Source organism: Mercenaria mercenaria, chromosome 7, assembly GCF_021730395.1.
Source record: "Mercenaria mercenaria strain notata chromosome 7, MADL_Memer_1, whole genome shotgun sequence".
Classification (NCBI taxonomy): Eukaryota; Metazoa; Mollusca; class Bivalvia; order Venerida; family Veneridae; genus Mercenaria; species Mercenaria mercenaria.
The window spans coordinates 8,847,883-8,869,642 of record NC_069367.1 but is presented as its reverse complement, the minus strand read 5'-3'; the positions used below and the strand labels follow the sequence as shown (position 1 = coordinate 8,869,642).

At 33.5% G+C, this 21,760-nt stretch overlaps 1 protein-coding gene across 3 annotated transcripts in view; it reads left to right on the top strand.

Moving 5' to 3' along the window:
* Nucleotides 1-3,471: 3,471 nt before the first annotated feature.
* The window catches only part of LOC123555016 (sodium- and chloride-dependent betaine transporter-like), a 57,769-nt gene continuing 39,480 nt past the window's right edge, over nt 3,472-21,760 (top strand). Inside the window, exons 1-2 of one of the 3 annotated variants that reach the window (XM_053547501.1) lie at nt 3,472-5,034; nt 5,504-5,881. In XM_053547501.1, coding sequence (XP_053403476.1) covers nt 5,523-5,881 — 359 coding nt within the window. In that variant the 5' untranslated portion in view covers nt 3,472-5,034; nt 5,504-5,522. Of the gene's footprint in view, nt 5,035-5,260; nt 5,882-17,295; nt 17,940-21,760 lie in introns of those variants that run through there. The other 2 variants (XM_045345527.2, XM_045345525.2) reach the window with 2 other exon arrangements.

Genomic DNA, 21,760 nt, shown 5'->3' with positions numbered 1-21,760 from the left:
AAAGACTTAATTATTTAGAGTATTTAGAGAAAATATATACATCCAAAATAGAAAATCAAGTGAAGGAAGTACAGGTTAAGTTTTTAAATAGTGTTCATGTCAACATTCTTTTGCAATTATTGAAGTAGTTTTACCGTAATTATAATTTGACGATTTGCCTGTCAAGTGATTTGCCCTAAATTATAAAAAATAATTTGATAATTCGAAAACGGGTTTCGTGATCAGTTGTTTGGATATTTGAATTTAAGTTAGATTTTAGAAATATTATTTCGGTAACATTCACTGGCATCAGACCAGAAAGAAAATGCCTCTGGTGCCAGTGGTAACATGGTCGAAAACGTTTATGCATAGAGGGAAATGCAAATTATTTCAATAACTAAAATTAATATCTATATTATTGCTTAAACGCGTGTTTGTAAACATTTTATTCATCTAAAACATCTAAATTGTTCGCATTACCAATCCAACTGGCACAAAATATATAAGGCGTAAAAATAATTGTTTGTTTCCGTTATACATCCTACGGTGCCCCTAAAGTGACATGTTACGCACTTTTTTTCCACTTAGGTAATGTGAGACTTTTTTTTATTTCGTTCTTCTTCTTCTTCTTCTTGGCGTTCACCCGTTTAAACGAAATAACTAATTCGTTAAAACGAAATAACTAAATCGTTACACGAAATAGTTATTTCGTTTAATCGAAATCATTTCGTTTAAACGAATTAGTTATTTCGTTTAAACGAAATGATTTCATTTAAACGAAATAAAAAAAGTCTCACATTACCTAAGTGGAAAAAAAGTGCGTAACATGTCACTTAATGGGCAACGTAACATCCCGACCTACCCTAAATTTTTGGCGCGACCCTAAATGTTTTTATGGCCTTTGAGAATATATTTTCAACTTTTTAACAAAATGTTACAAAACTGCACTTTTTATGCTTTAAACATGGCCATTGATGTTAGAAATCAACTTACTGATGCTCTTAAGGCCCCCTTATTTGTATTCATTTTTTGACACAAAAAAAATAATTTCTGAAAAGTCTCCCTTAATTAAAAAAAAAAATCCAAAAAAAAAAAAAATTCTGACCTACCTACCCTAATTTTTTTAACATGTTACCGGAAACAAAGATATTTTTTAAGGCATTAAACACAATGATATTAAATTATGTTGTGACAGATCATTAATTTTAATCTTAATTATGGTATTGATGTTTTCCGCACATCTGGTGCTGGGAATATTTGAAGAACAGTTTTCTACACATGTAGTGATGGTTATTGGTTATATAGCAAATTGTTTCATGTATATTGTTCATTCGAGGGTTGAAACGCTTGAAATGCTTGTTAATCTTTTTTCAGAAGTTCATTTTACAACAAATTAAATGGTACAGTACTGAGCAGTATATTAATTCAGAGTTCCTTGTTTATTTTCGTTTTGGAAGAAAATGGAAATTGGGTAAAATTGGTAGATTCAAGATTTAGTTGAATATTTATAAAACATCTGATATTCATTTTCTACAACAGTAAATATGTAAATAACCAACAAAAACTTTAAAATAATTTTTAAAAAAACGTATGGTCACTTTTGCACACACAAAAAATGAAAATGTGTAATAATACTGCATATGTCAAAATCTAGGACATGACTTTAGCACCATAAAAAAATTTATCAGTAAACTCTATGTTCAACAAGAGCTGTCTCCATAGGATGACACATGCCCCCGATGGCACTTTGAATGAATAGTTATGGCCGATGTTAGAGTTTAGGACCTTTGACCTACGGACCTGGGTCTTGCGCGCGACACGTGGTCTTACTGTGATACACATTCATGCCCAATAATTTTAAAATCCATGCATGAATGACAAAGATATGGACCGGACACGCCCATCAATGCTCTATCATGAAATATGACATTTAACGTCTAAGTGTGACCTTGACCTTTGAGCTACGGTCCTGGGTTTTGCGCGCGACACGTCGTCTTACTGTGGTACACATTCATGTCAAGTTATTTGAAAATCCATCCATGGATGCCAAAGATATGGACCGGAGACGAATGCACTATCATGAAAAATGACCTTAAACGTCTAAGTGTGACCTTGACCTTTGAGCTACGGACCTGGATCTTGCGCGCGACACGTCGTCTTCCTGTGGTACACATTCATGCCAAGTTATTTGAAAATCCATCCATGGATGACAAAGACATGGACCGGACACGAATGAACTATCATGAAAAATGACCTTTAACGTCTTAGTGTGACCTTGACCTTTGAGCTACGGACCTGGGTCTTGTTCGCGACACGTCGGCTTACTGTGGTACACATTCATGCCAAGTAATTTGAAAATCCATCCATGGATGACAAAGATATGGACCAGACACGAAAATTGCAGACAGACCGACAGACAGACTGACAGACCGACAGACTGACAGACGGTTCAAAAACTATATGCCTCCCTTCGGGGGCATAAAAACAGGACTGATTTGTAAAATAAATATAAGAGTCCACGAATATATTTTTCAGCTTGAAATCATAGTCAAATTAATTTGACGCAATCCTACGAAGTATCGAGATAATTGTTTCATATGGGCAATACCTCCACTTGTGTCAAACATTATCAGACCCAACTAGTGGAGAAAGTTCCGATGAAATTTTCATCACAGCCGACATGCTACAAGCTATATGTTTAAATCCAAATATGTCACAAGTTGGCCAAAGATTCAAACAAAACTTACTTAAGTATCAAAAGGAGATTAAATTCCTTCTAATTCACGCTGTTTTATATACAATTTATCAAAAAATTTCCAAAATTACAAATTTTTTGGTGATTTAAACCGATGTAGGTATGTACTGTACATGATTTATGTTTAACACATCAGTCATCTACACAGCATAATGCGCAAGCGGTAAAACCAATAACATTACACGACTGTGTACTGTGATTTATCCTCCATTATTTTGGTCCTTCGGAGTACTATCAGTTACATAGCTAAAATAATTCAGCTTCAGTGATTTTATATGCTGTTATGGATCTGTAATGGACGTGACCATCAGAATATACATTGTAAAAATCAAAGGGGTCTGGCACATGAGTGATTTTTTTTTTATGTTAATAACTCTAGGACCCAAAAATAAGTCATTAAACCCAATTCACCCACATTTAAACACAATTCACCCATGTGCCAGACCCCTTTGATAAAAATGGCGTCAGTTAAGTTATGGTAGCCAGAACTAACGTTCTGACTGCCCCGTCTCAAATTTATAAACCAATCTTATCCGTTATCGTCAAATTATTTTGACTACATGTCATCAAAGCTTGAAATATTGCGGTCGTTGAGGTATTTCAGGTATTTCCTATGAACAAAACATAAGAGTCTGAATACTAACTAAAGCAGATACATGAAAACTGTCACATCATAAACACTGATAAAACATGTAAATTGTAATGCCGGTAATCAAAAATTTTACGAGTTACCTGTGCCTTTGGCAAATATAACTTCGATTGCTGAATTAATTGTCAACAAATTTACTCCAGAGATCTGTCGCTCATATTTTTTCGTAGTCCCTGAATGTGTATCCAGAATAGAACACGTTTTGGTACGGAGTCTGTTGTAACTTTCAGTTTCAATTCACGTAAATGATTACCACAGTAATAACCAGCTTCGAGTACGAATTAAGATCAATGCAACCTGAATCTGATAAATTATACACAAGGTTCGTCTTCTGCAATGATTCCTAACGATATACCATTTACATAACACAGCAATGACACTGAAAACTCTAAGGAGGCAGTAAACTGTTTTCTGAGCTTCTCGGCTTAGAGTCGCCTACCCAACTTTCAAAACCTCACACATAAGTCTGTAACAACACACCTGAAATAAAGATATTGCAACATTAACATCTCTAATATCTAGTTTTCTGTTTACAAGACCTGAATTTTTTGCTCTCCCGGTCGCGGAAACTGATGACGAAAAAAGCTAAATTTGCCAATTTTCAAATCGCTGTAGAAAATTCCCTGCAAATGATAGCCCCAACTGCTACACTGTTCAATACTCCAGTAACACTGTAAAATCTGAAAATAAGCTCAAATATATGTTCCATCCGTACCGTTTTTTCGCTATTCCAGTTTTCCTGAGGCCCCTGCTAAAATGACAACCCCACTTTAAGCTAGCTCAGAGGAAGCATGTATACGCTCCTGCAAGTCATTTCGTCATACTATCAAGATCAAGGCTACTCAATTGATTTTCTTGAACTAAGTGAAACTCAATTCTAGCCGCTGAAACTTCAATTCTAGCAATTATTATTATTTTAAACTTCAAATGTCCACTTCAATCCGTAAATTGCCTCTTATTTGTAAATTTGACCCTGGCCAATTCGACACTAACAACTCAAAACTGTTTACAACCTCCTAAAATCTCGTGGCAAAGACAGCTTTCCGCTATAATATTGTTATTGTTGCCTATATCTCCTCTGTGAAGATCATCAAAGGGAGATAAATCATGTAGGAGAAAAGGGAAATAAGCTTTATATCAAAATTGCGTTTTTGGGGAAACTAGATAGATTCCCAAATATGTGATTGATGTTTATGTAAGTTCAATTGTCTGCCAATTTAGACCAATATATCAATTTATGCAAAACAGATGCATATTCAAATAAGATTTACCAAAAGTAAGCACCTTTTTAACACTTTTTTGTTACATTTAATGGCCTTAATGATGTATTATAAATCGTTTCGGCTGGTATCGTGAATGTTGAGTGAATGCTGAACATAAGTTTAACTATTTTGATGCATATCAGTATAAAAAATATAGATGTTGAATGATATTAGAGATAAAAATCAAATTACTGTACCGTGCGTCCGAGTGTTGCATAACTTTGCAACATTCTCAAAAATACAGTTCGTTTCTATGGCAACCAGTTATCAAATTGAGGTTATAAATGTTTTTTATTTATAACATCTATCCTATCATTGTATGTCAGGAGTTTGAAGAAAATGCTTGACAATGCGTGGCACAATTTTCTCAATGGTTACAGAGAATGACTGTTAACTACTTTAATCAAGCATAAAACATATTTAACCGTCGGCTTTCACTATATTATTGTTTAACATTCAAGTCAAATATTACATACAAATTCATGACTGATTAAAGATGAGATAATTAAAGAAAAGGAAATAATCTTTATGTCACTTTTTCTTGCATTAAGCAGTTTCAAAACATGTTAAATGATATGGAAAGAAAGTTGATGAATACGCAGGTATCGATGCGTTATATTTGCTACAGAATTTGAATAATACTTACCCTAAATTCTCATTACTGATTGTCAACCCTATTTGATACAGTGTCACACGATTTTCTTGACAATTAGTGGCTTTGACTAAGTTGTTTTGGAATTATCAGTAAACGAAGAAAAACTGACACATTTTAAATAATTTCTGAAAAATAAACTAAAAAAGTTTTTCGTATTACTCAGGGCAAAGTAGCAGAAAAAAGAACAGAAAACCACCTGACAGATTAATAATTGTATGCAAGATGGATACATCAAAGCACGCGAAGCCCATTTATAACTCAAAAGATAGATATTTACAGGAGAAGGACACTGATTTACACAAAGATGTATACCACAAGACATTGTATTTCGGGAATGATGCAGGATTTGAAGAGAAAGAAGCTCTGATGAAAAAGAAGACTGAAGGATATGGAAACGAATCGAACGTATCTGATTGTACAGAGATGTTTGGTTTTGATGAAGATTCAGAAAAGAATGACAATTCTTTTGCTTTTGAAGAAGACAATCGCGGTCTATGGGGTAACAAATGTGAGTTCTTTCTTGCAATAATGGGCTATACTGTTGGCTTAGGGACCGTATGGAGATTTCCTTACTTGTGTAGGTAAGTTTGACTGGATACTATTCAGATTATTTTCATTATAGAGAAACTAACAGACCAAAATTTTAGTTTTCACTGTCTAAAGTGTGTTTGTTTTTATACTACAAAGCCATTACTATTTGTTTGAACTTAATTATCATTAATATCGAAGTTACGTAAACTAAACTAAATTCCAAAGATCAAAATGTAATTTTTATAGATGTGACCTCAACATTTTTTCCCCCGAAAAATGACTGAAACAACTAAATCGACAATGAAATCTAACATGATTCTATTTTATTGATAAAATCATACTCATCTTACATTTCGCATAGAAAGAAAACAGCCTTTATTTTCGTATAAACAACATTGGTGTAATAATATCAAGGAATCTGAGATCACTCACAAAAACATGAACATAATGGCCTCTTTGGAAAAAATCTTATTTTTTCTGATGGGAAAGACCAAAATTGTATCGACAAGACCATATAGTTTTTCACTGGATTTAACGATATTTCGAATAAAAATCAGGAACTGTATTTTTACCGGAAGGCGAATTACAATTGAACTTGGGCGGGTCGTTTTGACTGTTCTGTTTAGCTGTTGAAAAAAAATCGATATTCTGACATTTATTTTGATTTTCTAATTCTCATAGAAAGCAAACATTTATCTTTGGTTTCCAAAAGTTCATGTAAAAATGTAAATATATGAATTGACAGCCAGTTTTTGTGAGCCTGTGCAGGTATAAATCACATTGGAATTTCTATAATCGCTAGCGGATTCACGGATATGCAAGCAGAACTTTAACAATCATAATATCAGATACTATTTTCAACATGCATGAAGAAGAAACACGGGATAATCCAGAAAGTATTTATATGAATGTACTGATAAATATGCTGCCGAATTAAAAATCATGAATCACTAAGTCTCAAATTAAGGTCCAGTATAGCCTTGTTGTACTGGCTTTATAGAGGCGCAGTGTACACAGTTGTGTTGTTCAGGATGAATATGGATATTATTGATTGGATAATAAGTATATAAACAAGTTCTTGTCGAATTAGATAGAGAAACTGGTAAAATTTTAACCAATGACGAAAGGCGTAGCATCTTAAGGTTTGGTAAAGCTTCAAAAATAGCGACAAACGTAACAGAACATCACTGAAAATTAATTACATTTTCAGATTGTTTTCATTGTTATCCTGGCACAGTATACAACGCCAAAGTATGGCTACGATTACAGTGCTGGTGCGATAGCAACAGGGGCCTTCATTGGAATGTTGCCAATTCTAGCAGTTTTCTTGGCGGCTGTAGTAACTTTATTAAGGAGTAAAGGTCACTTTATGCAGGTAACAAAGCTTGTCTCTGATCAAATTTATATCACAACCATGCAATATTGCTTTATTTCATTTCTCTGAAATCCTTTTATAAAGTAATTACGTACTTTAGTATTTGAAATTCAGGATTTGTTTTAATTATATTAACGCTGGCGGCAAGTGATTGTGCCTTTGCCATCAGTGCATACCAAGATCAGCATGGCTGATCATGGTCTGCAGAATTCACTATTCAGTTAGTAAATTTTCATTGAACACCCCTTTGAATAATAAGTGGGATTTCCAAAATTGAATAATGGACAAGTCCATCTTATAAATATAGCCGGGTAAAGGTTAATATTGCTGAGAAATATTATACTTTGGGAGAATCCCCAGTATACAAAATGAAAAAAACTTGCTCGAAAGAAATTACCCTTCAGTTCAGACGACTTCTTCTATAAAATAGCATTGCGTGGCACTCATTACATGCGCCTAATGCACATACCTGTATTTGTTTGATATTTTCCCAGCGCTTGAAGACCAGTCTGAAACCCAGTAAGGAGTGGATTCCACATAACAGAAAAGCTGCAGAGGAGTACATGGAGAAACCTTACACGTATCCTGAGACCTGGTGGGGATATATTGCGTTAAATTTGAGAGGGACAAAAGACAACACTATCTTTTGAACTTGCAGATGCCGCAGTTTTCAGAATTTACATCCATACATTGACATTCATTGCGGTCGTAGCAAAACAACAAATTAATAGCATAACTTATCGGTCAATATATAGTTAAAGCTTTTGCCCGAGGTCCGAACGACCGGTGGTAAATAATTTTGCTTCAGTTATTTTTATCTATCTTTGTTATGTTATAAATGATATGTAATAAACTGACAAATACGTGCTGAGATATATTTCTTATTTATTTTAGTGTTATTATAACTCTACTTCCTTTTTCTTCATACTGCTTCTCCAGGAGGTCAAAGGGTGTGTTGATTTTATTATTTCACATGAATAAATACAAAACCACTGGAAAGACTACTTAGCGTTGATTATTTTGAATAAGTTTTATAAATGTGTATACCTGTGGAATTTCCACTTTTCCTATTTTATAAAAGATCAGACCTTGGAAACACCAAGAACAATGAAACTACAATTAAAACATATCATTTATTAGTAGGTAAAACATATTACATTGTATATATGTCATGTAGTTTTCACATTAAAAGGCAACAAAACATGCTATCTCGCAAACGTAAAATTAGTGGTGTTATTTTCCTAATTCTGTGCAGCCTACGAAGGAAAAAGCGCATCTCCAAGAGTGTATGGCGTTATAAATATATTCGTCATGGGCCAAACGAAATGACGTCATTAAACAATTGAGTCGTCAAAAAGCTTTCCCCTATTGAAAAACACTCGCAACATCTCGATCCTTAATATTGTGCTCTTCTATCTCACTGCGTAACCAAGAACGAAGAATGTATTTTGTTATATATAGACCAAGCACCAGGCACAACAAAGAGAGAATAAAAGAAAAAAATGTCAGTACCTCATTCCTGAACAGGATCTTGTTACCCAAGCCTTGTTTCTTTATCGCCATAAGTTAAGTTTGCAAGAAATAATGAATTGTAAATTACAATAACAAATATATGGTTTTGACAATGGTTTAATGTTTTGGCTAATGGTAGCCGGAAGAGTATTCCATAACTTCGGAGCAGCTGATGAAAAACTACCGTACATCACAGTTTTGCTTTTGGAACAACTAGTTGTTTTGAGTTGTTCTTGGATCTCAAATTTGTTGCTGGCTGATAGAGTTCTAGCAAGTCTTTTAACATAGATCGGTGATTGGTCATACAATGCTTTGTATGTGTGAACTAGAATCTTAAAGTCCACTCTGTGAGTAACTGGTATCCAATGCAGTTCTTTTAAGACAGATGTAATGTGATCATAACGCGATATTCTCGTTATGATTTGAGCTGCAGTTTTCTGAAGACTTTGAAGTCTATTCAGCAAGGACTTCGGAACACCATACAAGAGCGCATTGCAATAATCAAGGCGTGAAGTGACGAGTGAATTTACTAGCGATTTTGTTGCATCTGTATTTAGATATTTCCTGGTGTGGCCTGTTTGACGTAGCTGTCCGTATCCTGACCTACAAACTGAGTTAATATGTTTTTCCATGCTCATTTGGAGTCAAGAAAAGCACCAAGATTCCTTTCACATTTAGATGGTTTAATGTTCTCTTCTCCAATTTTCACAGAAACCGATTGGGTATGTTTTTCGTTTCTTTGAGGGGTAAATACACTGACTTCAGGTTTATCGGCAATGATTTTCAACATGTTGCTGTTCATCCTAGATACAATTTCTACGAGACAGTTTTCAATACAGCGTTAAGAATCATTCTGAGAGACCGGATTTGTTGGTTTGAAAGATAAATAAAGCTGCCCATCGTCGGCATAAAAATGGTGATTTAGTCCATATTTCTTGCATAATACGAAACTAAAACAGTTATTGAAATAGAAGATTGTAATAAAACGACTTAGGTATAAAAATAACGCGTAGTTACATATCTTTTTGTTATATGAACTTATTCAAAGCATAATTATATAAGAAGTAAGGCTTTGGAGTGAAAAATGGACATGTACATATTTGTCTACCATGTAAATATGGCGGTTTTATTGACAAATCATCACTCTATGGTGGATACTTAGTCAAGTATGTGAGTTTTTCTTTTACTTTGGAAACATTGCATGCGTGCATTCTGTGGCCATGCAATTTATCCCCTCCCGACAATTTACCCTGAGTGTACATGACGCCGTAAAAATATCATTGAACGCTTTAAACGGAGATAAATAGTTCAAGTCCTGCTCAAGTTCACTGTTTTAACGACTTTTGTAAAAAATCAGTACAAGTTCGACCAATAGCCAAAGCTTTAGAACTATTAATTCTTACTAACGACTGCTTAGCACAAGTGCATGCAAGAACTTTGACAAGAATATTGCCATTTTTTTCTTCTTTAAGGCTATTTCAGTACTCGTATCTTACGGGGAACTTTAAAACAATTACAAAATAATGTTTTCCAGGGGAAAATACCAAAAAGTCATTTTAGATTTTTTCCCCTCAGACAAAGGTTATTAGCAAGGTCGAAAACAGCATTTTAACATTTACGTTGTTTCCAGGCCCTCATTTTTTAAAAAAAAAACAAGTACGTATCAATGATTGGCCTTTTGTACAAGTGAATAATCTTTCAGACAAAAAGTCTTACAACAAAGCACAGCAAAGCTGCAAACGCACAACAAGCGAGCAACGATATTCAAAGCGGTAGAAAAACAGAAACGTTTCCTTTTAATGTTGAAAGCCGGGTCAATATGACTGTCTAGTAACGTGGCAATCTTTGCAAATGATCGTTTACCATATTGCTTAGACAGCAGACACTGAAGATTTGACTACACACTTAGAGCTTACACCCCAATCCTGAGAGAATAATACATATTTGTATATATACAGTAACGTATCAAATATGTATTCGATTATTGGGCAAATAAATAGTTTCAAAAAAGTCTGTGCTATAATCAAATACATTGAGGATATTTTTTTGTTTTGAGTGAAGTGAGAAAATTTCAAATATTTTCACGGGCGCGTACATTTTCTCACTTCGAGGTGAGAAATATTCAATTTTCACGAAAAACAAACAAATTTTCTTTTTATTTTATTCTCAATTACGTTGAGATGTGCATTTTGCAACAGTTTTTAATCTCAGCGCGGGAAACAGACGCGCGTAAGACATGACGTAAGACGTCTTGTGACGTTAGAAAGACGCACACAACATAAAGTTCCATTTTATTTTATATTTTGCTGCATAACGTTATGAAATTCTCATTAAGTAAAATAATTTGAATCGAGAAATATACTATAAAGAACAAATGCGACTAGAATTTTCATCCTGTTTTAAGCAAATGATTTAAAATTCATGCACAACGTATGAGGGGGCGGAGCTATAACTCTCACAGTGTGAAAATATAGATTTCATATTTTCAGTGTGAGTGATGAGATATAAAAATATTTAACTGATAGAATACAGTATTTCAGTAGTTAGCATAAAATGAATTTTGTTTATCATCGAACAAACGTAACATGAAAATAATTATTTGTATGCGATAATGCAACAGAAATACAAACAACTAAACGCATGTGTCCGATTATTAAACATAATGTAAATATTGAACATAGAGCCATATATATTTCTGGCGATTTCTTGCGTGTGAAATTCATTTATGATTTGCTCACAGTAGACCTCCGGCAACTTATTAAAAATAAACGATAAAATTTGAATGATTGGGCTAGTTATAATTTATTGCATATTGATGATAATTTCACAAATTCATCTTGTTTGCCCACGACGTTGAATTTGTACATCATTTCTTATTAAAAAGGGTGGGTATGTAATAAAATTGCATTGATAGTAGCGTAACTGGCCATATATCTATATGTATATATATATATATATATATATATATATATATATATATATATATATATATATATATATATATACACACATCCATTTTTTTCTATTTGAAAAATAAACAAAGATATATAAATTATAAAGACTAAACTGACAGAGGTGATATCCTGTGCTCGTTTATGGTATATGGACATATTTTATTTATGACCTGCCTTTTGTATGTTAAAGGGATTAACCCACATATTTTTTGTGAAATATATTTTTCTCAAAAGTCCATTAAACTGTAATCTCTGAAAGTAACTAGTGGTAAAACATGACATAACATTTGTGCAAGATATTCTTATGAATAACTAAAATATTGTGCAGAACGTAGTTGACTTTTGCAACGCTTTTAAAATAATGCAGAAAACTTGCATTCATTTTGCATTTTTTAAAATATATGACTTTTATTTTCACCCATTTTATCATGTTTCAGTGTTATATATACATTCTTTGCCAACCTTAGTGGAAATGAACATGTTGGAAAATTTCACCTAAATCGGGGCGAGTTGCTTTAAACACAGAATGTTTTCGTTGCACGTTTTCCCACCAGTTGCAAACAGCATGCGCGTAAGTGTGCCTTTTATCAATTGCTGAAGCAAACATAACAGACTACAAATGGTAGTTTAAAAATGAGGGCAATGGGTTGGTAGGTGTCTCTTCTTTATTACATGGGTGCACATGCCTCACAAAATGAAAATTCCTAAAATTTATAATATATTGAACATAGTTAATCATTTCTTTTATTTGATGACTACTACAGCGATATTCTATGTAATATCTCATTTTGACTGAGCGAAGCTTACAGGTAATTTATCGGATTTTGGTCAACGAACGGATTTGTTGAAAACATTACCAACTGATCATTAACACTTATATCTGTTCATTGAGTTTTAACCCTACTAGATTTCTAAAATGGACTGGTCCATCTTTCAATTTGGACAGTACCATTAACTGTTAAAAGGGGTGCTTACCAAACATTTACTGACTGAATAACGAATAGTGCAGACCATCATCAGACTGCACTGGTCGCAAAGGCAGAATCACTTGCCGCCAGCTGGCTAAGGGTTAAATACACATCAGATTTTCACTGATTTGATTTTCTTATCCTGGTTACCCTACCAAGAAAGTGTTATTCTAACATAAGTATAAATTAAATAACCACATTTTGCCTAAGGAATTTTATTGATATAAGCACCACTTTATTAAATGTGTCAAAGAGTTGCATTGATAAGTACATATTTTGCTAAAATCAATTAAAAATACATTAAATTATTATTACCTTTCTTTGTCTATCTCTATTGCGCAACGAAGATAAATTGAAAATAAATAAATTCTGAAGCTACACGCTGTTTAAAATATTGCCTTTTGTTTCAGGTTGTTGAAAAACCCCAATATTATTCAAATGCAGATGTAAAAGTAAAAATCATATTGAAATCAAAAGAAATATTCCACTTCTTAAATACTTTTATTTTAAAGGTAGGTATTTATTACAAAGTTTCATTTAAAAAAAAAAAGAAGAATAAAATACACATTTCCAATAGGGATCTTACTCTGTGTAATGGGTCTTTTATTTTTTTCAACAAATCGATAACAGAATGCATAAAATCTGAAAAATGTCATAAAGTGTTGCTCAAATGTGACTGACCACCTTTAAAGCGCTTTTGAGTTGTTTTAAAGCAAAGTTTACAACAACGGTCTTTTAATATTTGTTTAATATTTGTTTAATATTTGTTTACATTATTAGTATTATTATCAATATTATATTGCATAGGTTTCACTGAATCAAATAGTTTCCTTCAGAGGGACAGAAGGACGGACAGACAGACAGACAGGGAGACGGATAGATAGGTTTTGTTCATGTATAAGATCATCAAAATATCATCACATCGCCTAAAATTATAATAATTACTAGCACATGCAAATTATATATGAGCCGCGCCATGGGAAAACCAACATAGTGGGTATGCGACCAGCATGGATCCAGACCAGCCTGTGCATCCGCGCAGTCTGGTCAGGCTCCATGCTGTTCGCTTTTAAAGCCTATTGGAATTGGAGAAACTATTAGCGAACAGCATGGATCCTGACCAGACTGCGCGGATGCGCAGGCTGGTCTGGATCCATGCTGGTCGCATACCCACTATGTTGGTTTTCCAATGGCACGGCTCATATATACATATTATTACATATTATTACATATCATTACATATACAACAAACAAATACATGAAGAGAAGACCATATATTTATTTATATTAAATATTCCATGTATTTGAAATTTATGAATCATTATGAATAATACTGTACACATTAAAACATAACAAAACTGGGGAGAATCGAAATTATATTAAGTTTTATGCATTATACAGCATATCGGCGTTAACCAATTTAAACAAACCATTTAATTTTAGACTGGACTTTTACGAATGTCTCTGCTGGTCTCATACCAAGCATTTATTTCCAATGGAGTCCTTGAATTATCAGTAAAATGTGGTCATGCAAGGTTAAAACATCATAAGATTTGAATTCGTGTCAGTAGCTGATCATATATTTCTTAGACATGGTTTATTGACGATATTTACATTTGCAGTTGAAATGCATATTCTGTGGTGAGAAAAATATTAACGGATCGCGATAATTTTATTTTAACGGTACTTAGTAAAATCCAAAAACAGGTAAAGCAGGGGTATTATCGGTGTTAATTTGTATATTATAGTATTCCTAACTCTAAATACGATGCATTACACCATAACAGATTTGTAGTCTAGTGGATAGTGTGTCGGACCTTTATTCTTTTTGCGTATGGTGTAGGTTCGAGCCCTTTGTACGAGTCGTTATGTTTTAAACATAACATTTTATTTACCTTCATAATGTTTTTAACGATCGCAACTTTGGTTTCATTTTCCTTGCAAGAGTTTTCTTTATTCATTTTGCAATGTTAATAGATTCAATGTCTATTCTATAGTAGGAGATCCTCTGAAAAATGTCAATATGCACTCAGTATAAGTGCATGAGAAAATCATGATATAGTTTTACCTGGACTTCCTCTCCAGGTAAAAACATGCTGGAAAAAAATAAAAAAAGCAGATTGTCCCGTGTTTCGAACCAGCATCGTAAGCTTACAAATCATACGTGTTAACCACTAGACCACGCCACTACTTACATCTGTTTTGCGATGATATAAGATATTTGTCGTATGAGGTTTCCACCTGATTACCTATTTCATTGTTATGGGCTGATCCGATATTAGTAAATAAAGGCCACAGTTATCGCGTTTTGTTAATGAAACAATTATTATATTGCAAGTTGATATAACAAACCTAAATGACCAGTACAAAAGTTACACTTACTTCGTGGAATTCATTTTTAGTTTATACTAATTTAACTGAGCTCGATTTTGAGAAAGTATCAAGTTTATTTGAACCAACCGCGAGTTCGCTTCCTTGAAAATCAGTACTGTTTTCAAATGAGAAGGCGTGGTCGTGACCAAATTTGGGATTGAACCACAGGGTTTGACTTCTGAAAACAATCGGCACTTTCCGTTCGATTTTGTATTCTCCGTATGCGATTTCGGCATTCTCCGGTTGTCACCTAAAGATGCCGAAATAGTCCTCGAGATTACGTAATCGCAAGGAAATTCCCGATTGTCTTTACAAGTCTACTATCACAGCTTTCCCGATAAGCACAGGTTTTAAATCAGTCTACTCTTGAGCCAGTTGCTGGAAATTTTATATGATTAAATCTATTATATCAAGAAAATCGTCAAGGTCAATAACTCGTGTTGTATATATTCTGGATGCATTTGCTGGAAAACATCTGCCATTCAATATTTATAACGTAAACATCTTTTTGATGCCGGCTTTAATCAAGTTCAAGTTTCACATGTTCATAGAATATACCATCCTATCACGCCCCAAAGGTCATAAATGTTGCAGTATCAGTACTTTCAAGCATAAGACTAGCCCGCTTAGCTCAGTAGGTAGAGCGTCGGTCTACGGATCGCGGGGTTGCGAGTTCGATCCTCGGGCGGGGAGTAAGTTCTCTGTGACTATTTGATAAACGACATTGTGTCTGAAATCATTAGTCCCCCACCTCTGATTTATGTGGGGAAGTTGGCAGTTACTTGCAGAGAACAGGTTTGTACTGGTACAGAATCCAGGAACACTGGTTAGGTAAACTGCCCGCCGTTACATGACTGAAATACTGTTGAAAAACGGCGTTAACCCCAAAACAAACAAACAAACAAACAAACTTTCAAGCATAAACATTTAAGTTTATTTGTTTAAGATTAACAACTTTTGTACGCCTTCTTTATTAAATATTTCCTTGGCAAATGTTATCTCTGTTAATGGTACAAGTTTTTCCTTGATATTGGTATGTGATAAAATCATATACAAGTATTCATCGATTATATAATATTATAATAACAATTATGTTCATTATCAGCGCACCTTGCATTGCAAACAAATTTTCTCACACTGTTTTGTTTTGAATGTCATAAGGTATGGTAGATAAAGTAGTTAAAATCCACCAGCATTGATACACTTTTGTATAAAAGAAACAACACATCATTACAGCGCAATATGAAAAGCATATAAAGCCAAATACAACACCGCCATAAGTCTCTTTTAATGAATTTATGTCCCCCTTAATAATTAACATTTCCGTATATCTATTTCCCAACAGAGTAATACCAAATATTTGATTACAAAACAAAAATGTTAATTATTCTGTACAGATCAAGTGTAGTTAAACTATTCTTCCCAAAATAGATTTAATTTGATTAACATAACAATTTATTACACGTCTCCTTACAAAGCGCCGGTCCATAGTATATATTTCTTGCTGGTCAATAGTCAAAACTGTTTGTCTGAGGTCCGAAGACAAAAAATCTGTTTTATCACATGTTTTACTGCATTATGAGCCTTTAAATGTTTTAAACACCATGATCGAGGTTGCGTGTTACCGTAACATTATCAAGTATGACAGAGTTAGATGACTATTTCAAATAATCATATTCGAGACAACAGTGTTTGTTAAAAAGCCTGATAACCAATTTATTTAGGGAAAATATATATATCCAAAATAGAAAATCAGGAATAGAAATATAGGTTAAGTTTTTAGATATTGTCAGCACTTTGCAATTATTGAAAAAGTTTTATAATAGAAATAGTTTGTTGACTTGCTTGTCAAATGATTTGCCCTAAATGTAAAAATACTGATATGAAAATAATTTGCTGATTTTAAACCGTCGACTTTTCCGTTGTTATTGTTCAATATTCAGGTTAAATTTTACATACAAAATTTTTAATGTGAAACAAATTCGCTATCATGTATCTTTAAGAAAATTTAAAAACAAAACATTTCGGCCTAAAGCCTTCTATAAGTAAAATATTTGAATATTAAAGCAGATAGTTAAAACATTGTCAATATTGAAGATTTGAATATATGATTCAAAACATATCACTTAAAAATGTGCTATTTTTTATTATTACATTTTCTTCATAATTGAAAAGTATAGATATTATCAAAGATGAGTTAACGGAAAGGAAATAAGCTTTTTATTATTTTGTTGTTCATGCATAAAGCATGTTCACAGTATGTTAAGTGGAATGGAAAGAAAGTTGATGAATACGCAAGTATCGATGCGTTATATTTGCTATAGAATTTGAATTATGTTTAAATTCTCATTGCTGATCGAAAACCCTATTTTATACAGTGTCACACGATTTACTTGACAATAAGTGGCTTTGGGCGAAACAGTTCTATGTCTAAGTTGTTTTGGAATTATCAGTAAAACAAAGAAAAATAATTTCTGAACAAGTAACTAGAAACTTTTTCTTATTACTCAGGGCACTGTAGCAGAAAAAGGAACAGAAAACCAGCTGACAGAAAATTAATAATTGTATGCAAGATGGATACGTCAAAGCACGTGAAGCCTGTGCATAACACAAAAAATAGATATTTACAGGAGACAGACACTAATTTACACAATGATGTATACCACAAGACGTTGTATTTCGGGAATGACACAGGGTTTGAAGAGAAAGAAGCTCTGATGAAAAAGAAGACTGAAGGATGTGGAAACAAATCTAACGTAACTGAATGTAGGGAGGTGTTTGATGCAGATTTAGAAAAGAATGACAACTCTGTGGCTATTGAAGAAGACAATCGCGGTCTATGGGGTAATAAATGTGAGTTCTTTCTTGCGATAATGGGCTATACAGTTGGCTTAGGGAGCGTTTGGAGATTTCCTTACTTGTGTAGGTACGTAAGACTAGATACTATTCAGATTTTTTTTCATTATAATAGAGAAACTAACAGATAAAAAATTTATTTGACACTGTCTAAAGTTGTTTTGATACTACAAAGTCATTACTATTTATTTCATTTTCGTACCATAAATATCGAAGTGACGTCAACTAAACTTAATTCCAAAGATCAATTCTAATTTTTAAAGATGTGACCTCAACACCATACATTTCGCATGGAATATAAACAGCCTTTATTTTCGTATAAACAGCATTGGTGTAATAATATCAAGGGCGGCCCTTTCCACGAGATTGCACGCGCAGTCTGACGTCATTCACAAAAAAAACATGAACGTAATGGTGTTTTTCTGAAAAATTCTGTCACAGTTTGGGTCTAAAATTTCAAAGCTTTAACTTATTTTTCTGACGGGAAAGACTAAAATTGAGTCGACACGATTGTGTAATTTAACAATGTATATAACGATATTTCGAAGAAAAATCAAGAACTGCATTGTTGTCGGAAGGCGAATGACAATTGAACGTGGGCGGGTCGTTTCGGCTGTTGTATTTAGCTGTTGAAAAGATCGATATTCTGACATTTATTTTGATTTTCTCATTCTTATAGGAAACAAACCATTTATCTTTGGTTGCAAGCTACGGTAAAAATGTAAATATAAGAATTGACTGCTATTTTTGCGAGTTTTTACAGGTATAAATCACATTGTGACTTCTTGCAAATCGTCCAATAATCGCTAGCGCGATTCATGGATCTGCAAGACGTCCCAAGGTCGGTAAAACCAGTATAAACGCACAAAAGTAGCATTTAATTCTTAAAGAATACATTGTAATAATTACGCTACAACCTATGTCATCATTTAAAAGGCCTCTCTACATTACTTCACCTCGGGTATACTAGTACAAAATTGAAATACTTCGTGATGAGCAAATGTTCTAACAATGAAATAAAAGAGAAACATCACGTTTGAAACTCATAATGAAAACAGATTACCCGCAACTTTTCAGATGTACCTACCCCGATCTCATCTCACCTCTCATGGCATGCCGCCCGAACACATCCGCCATAAAAAGTACCACCAGTTGGACTATATCCTACAATAATATAATATATCCCAATGGGTGCAGTACAAGTGATGTAATAATATGCATCTGAATGAAACTGATTTGACATAATCACTGCTGAGATTATTAATTTGATTCTAACACGATATCAAGGATTATTATTAACATCATCCTTGACGACAATTATCGACATCCTTGGGGACGACTACCAAATGTTTGTTTTTTTGTGTTGTTTTCTTTTCTAACACGCCGCTATGACATTTGACCCTATGACGTAATACTTGTGTAGTAAATAGTGAATCAGTTGCAAAATAACGCACACTACTAGTCTTTTTTTGTAAGAAATAATATACTAGTATCCAAAACAGTGATTTGTCGTGAAAGACAGCCCATGTTCCCATTTCAAAGGTCAATGTCACAGCCGGAGGTCAAAGGTCAAATTGAAGTTTGTCCTTAGCACTTTTTCTTATTGCATGTTGGGATTTTGATGGATATTGAATATGTTTAAACTTAATAATTTAAGAAAATTGTGTTAAACATAAGCAAAAGTTGTGTACGTGCATACTACTTTTTGTCGAGCTCGCTAGAGGTGAGCTCGACTTAGTTGCCACTTTTGGCGGTTCGGTGTTTGTCCGTTCGTGCGTCCGTCTGATTTTGTCCGGACCATAACTTTAACATGCATGGACCAATCTTGTTTATATTTTGGCATGAATGTTAACCTCAATGAGAAGGAGTGTAATGCGCCAACCCCATGTTCCTATCTCAAATGTCATGGTCACAGTCGGAGGTCAAATGTCAAATTGAAGTTTGTCCGGAGCATTTTTTCTTAATGCATGGTGGGATTTTGGTGTAACTTGGCATGAATGTTTAACATTATAAGACGGAGTGTCATGTGCAAGAACCAGGTTCCTAGGTCTAAGGACACGGTCACTCATAGAGGTCAGAGGTCAGATACAAGAATGATTTTGTCCGAAACATTACTTTTTCATGCATAGACGGGTTTTGATTTAACTCATCAGCATGAGACGGAGTGTCATGCACAAGAACATAGAATTACTTCTCTTTGTTGTTACTATAAATAGCTTATATAGTAAAAAAGTTTCCTGGTCATAGGGAAAAATCAAGACCACCTTTTTTGTAGTACAACATGCATGTTACATCTAATTTTGAGGTGTATTATGACCTATCTCTACTGGTAAGGATTTTTATGCGGACTTAATGTGTCTTGTGCAACTCATAGTCCTTATGACAGCTTGAGGACTCGACATGTTGCCCACGGGCATCTTGTTCTAAATATAGATAGGATGTGTTGTACCGTAAAATCTTGAGTGATAACTGCAGCATAAAAACTTTTTGTCCATCTTAGCACTTATGATGGACCTTTAGGAACGTTCAATGTCTGTTGAGATGGCAGAACCCTTAACAACTCCTAGTTATTCTTCTATCATTATCAATGTTCAAAGATCCCTATAATTTGAAACACATATTATTCTTCCCCTCAGTGCAAGGGGCTTATCCAAAGTCCCCTTGTTGACTAACATAAAAGCATTTAAAAATTCTGTTCAATCAGATTCTGACATTCATTGCTAGATTGTTCTTGTTACAATACTTATAATTCATCCTTATTAGTGTCTTGCAAAATGTTGCAAAACTGATAGATACAGCCTTTACACCTTTTTCCATATTAATTTCAAAATGTATCTAAATCTTATTATATTGTTAGAGATCGCTTCCTCTTTCCACCATTTCGATCATGTTCTTTAAAATTGTATGGAAACTACAATATGCTCATTAAACGTAAGCCGTCTTGTTAACACACAGGAAAGGAAACAAGTATTCAAATGGCTGAAAGAAAAAACAACTCAATATGTCTGCTACGAGAGACACACCTAATTGATAATAACATTCACAGATGGACATCTAAATTGGGCGGAAAAGCCTGTTTTAGTGGTAATAAGTCGAATAAAGAGGGTGTTGCCATACTTTTAATGCCAGTAAAATATATATAGTGATATATCAAACTGAAATAGTAAAAGGCCGTTTAATAGCAATAGATATAAACATCGATGATAGAGAGTTTACACTTTTAAATATAAACGGTCCAAATACTGATGATGTTGCTGTTTCATACAACTCAAATTTTTATAAGAAATAATGATAAGAATTTTATTATAGCTGGTGATTTTAATGCAGTTATGAACATAGAAAAAGACAAACAGAATGGTAGATTAGATATTCATACTAAATGTAGGCATAAACTCAGCAATATAAAACAGCAATTGAATCTAATAGATATAAGGAGGCGTACACATGAAAAGAAATCAGAATATACATGGCATTCCAGTACAATCCCACCTTTCTAATATCGGATTTTTTTTGATTTTTTTTAATGTTAAAACTTGTGAAATAACACCTGGTTATAAAACAGACCATGCATTAGTCTATTTAAACATTAATTTTTCAAACTTGAAATTTGGCCCAGGATACTTTAAAGTAAATAATAACATTTTACTAAAGGATAACTACCAAAGTGTTATAAAAAAACAGTATTTCAGACAATAAAAGATATAATATTGTAGCTAATCCTAACACTCTATGGGAATTGATAAAGGGAAACATAAGAAATGTAACAACTAAATACATCATCTTTAAGAAAAAAGAGGAAGAAAAAACTGAAGCAAAACTTGTTAAACTCAATTAAGATTTTTTTCAGAACTCGAAGAAGAATCATTATTGCGAAGGATAAAGAACTGTAAA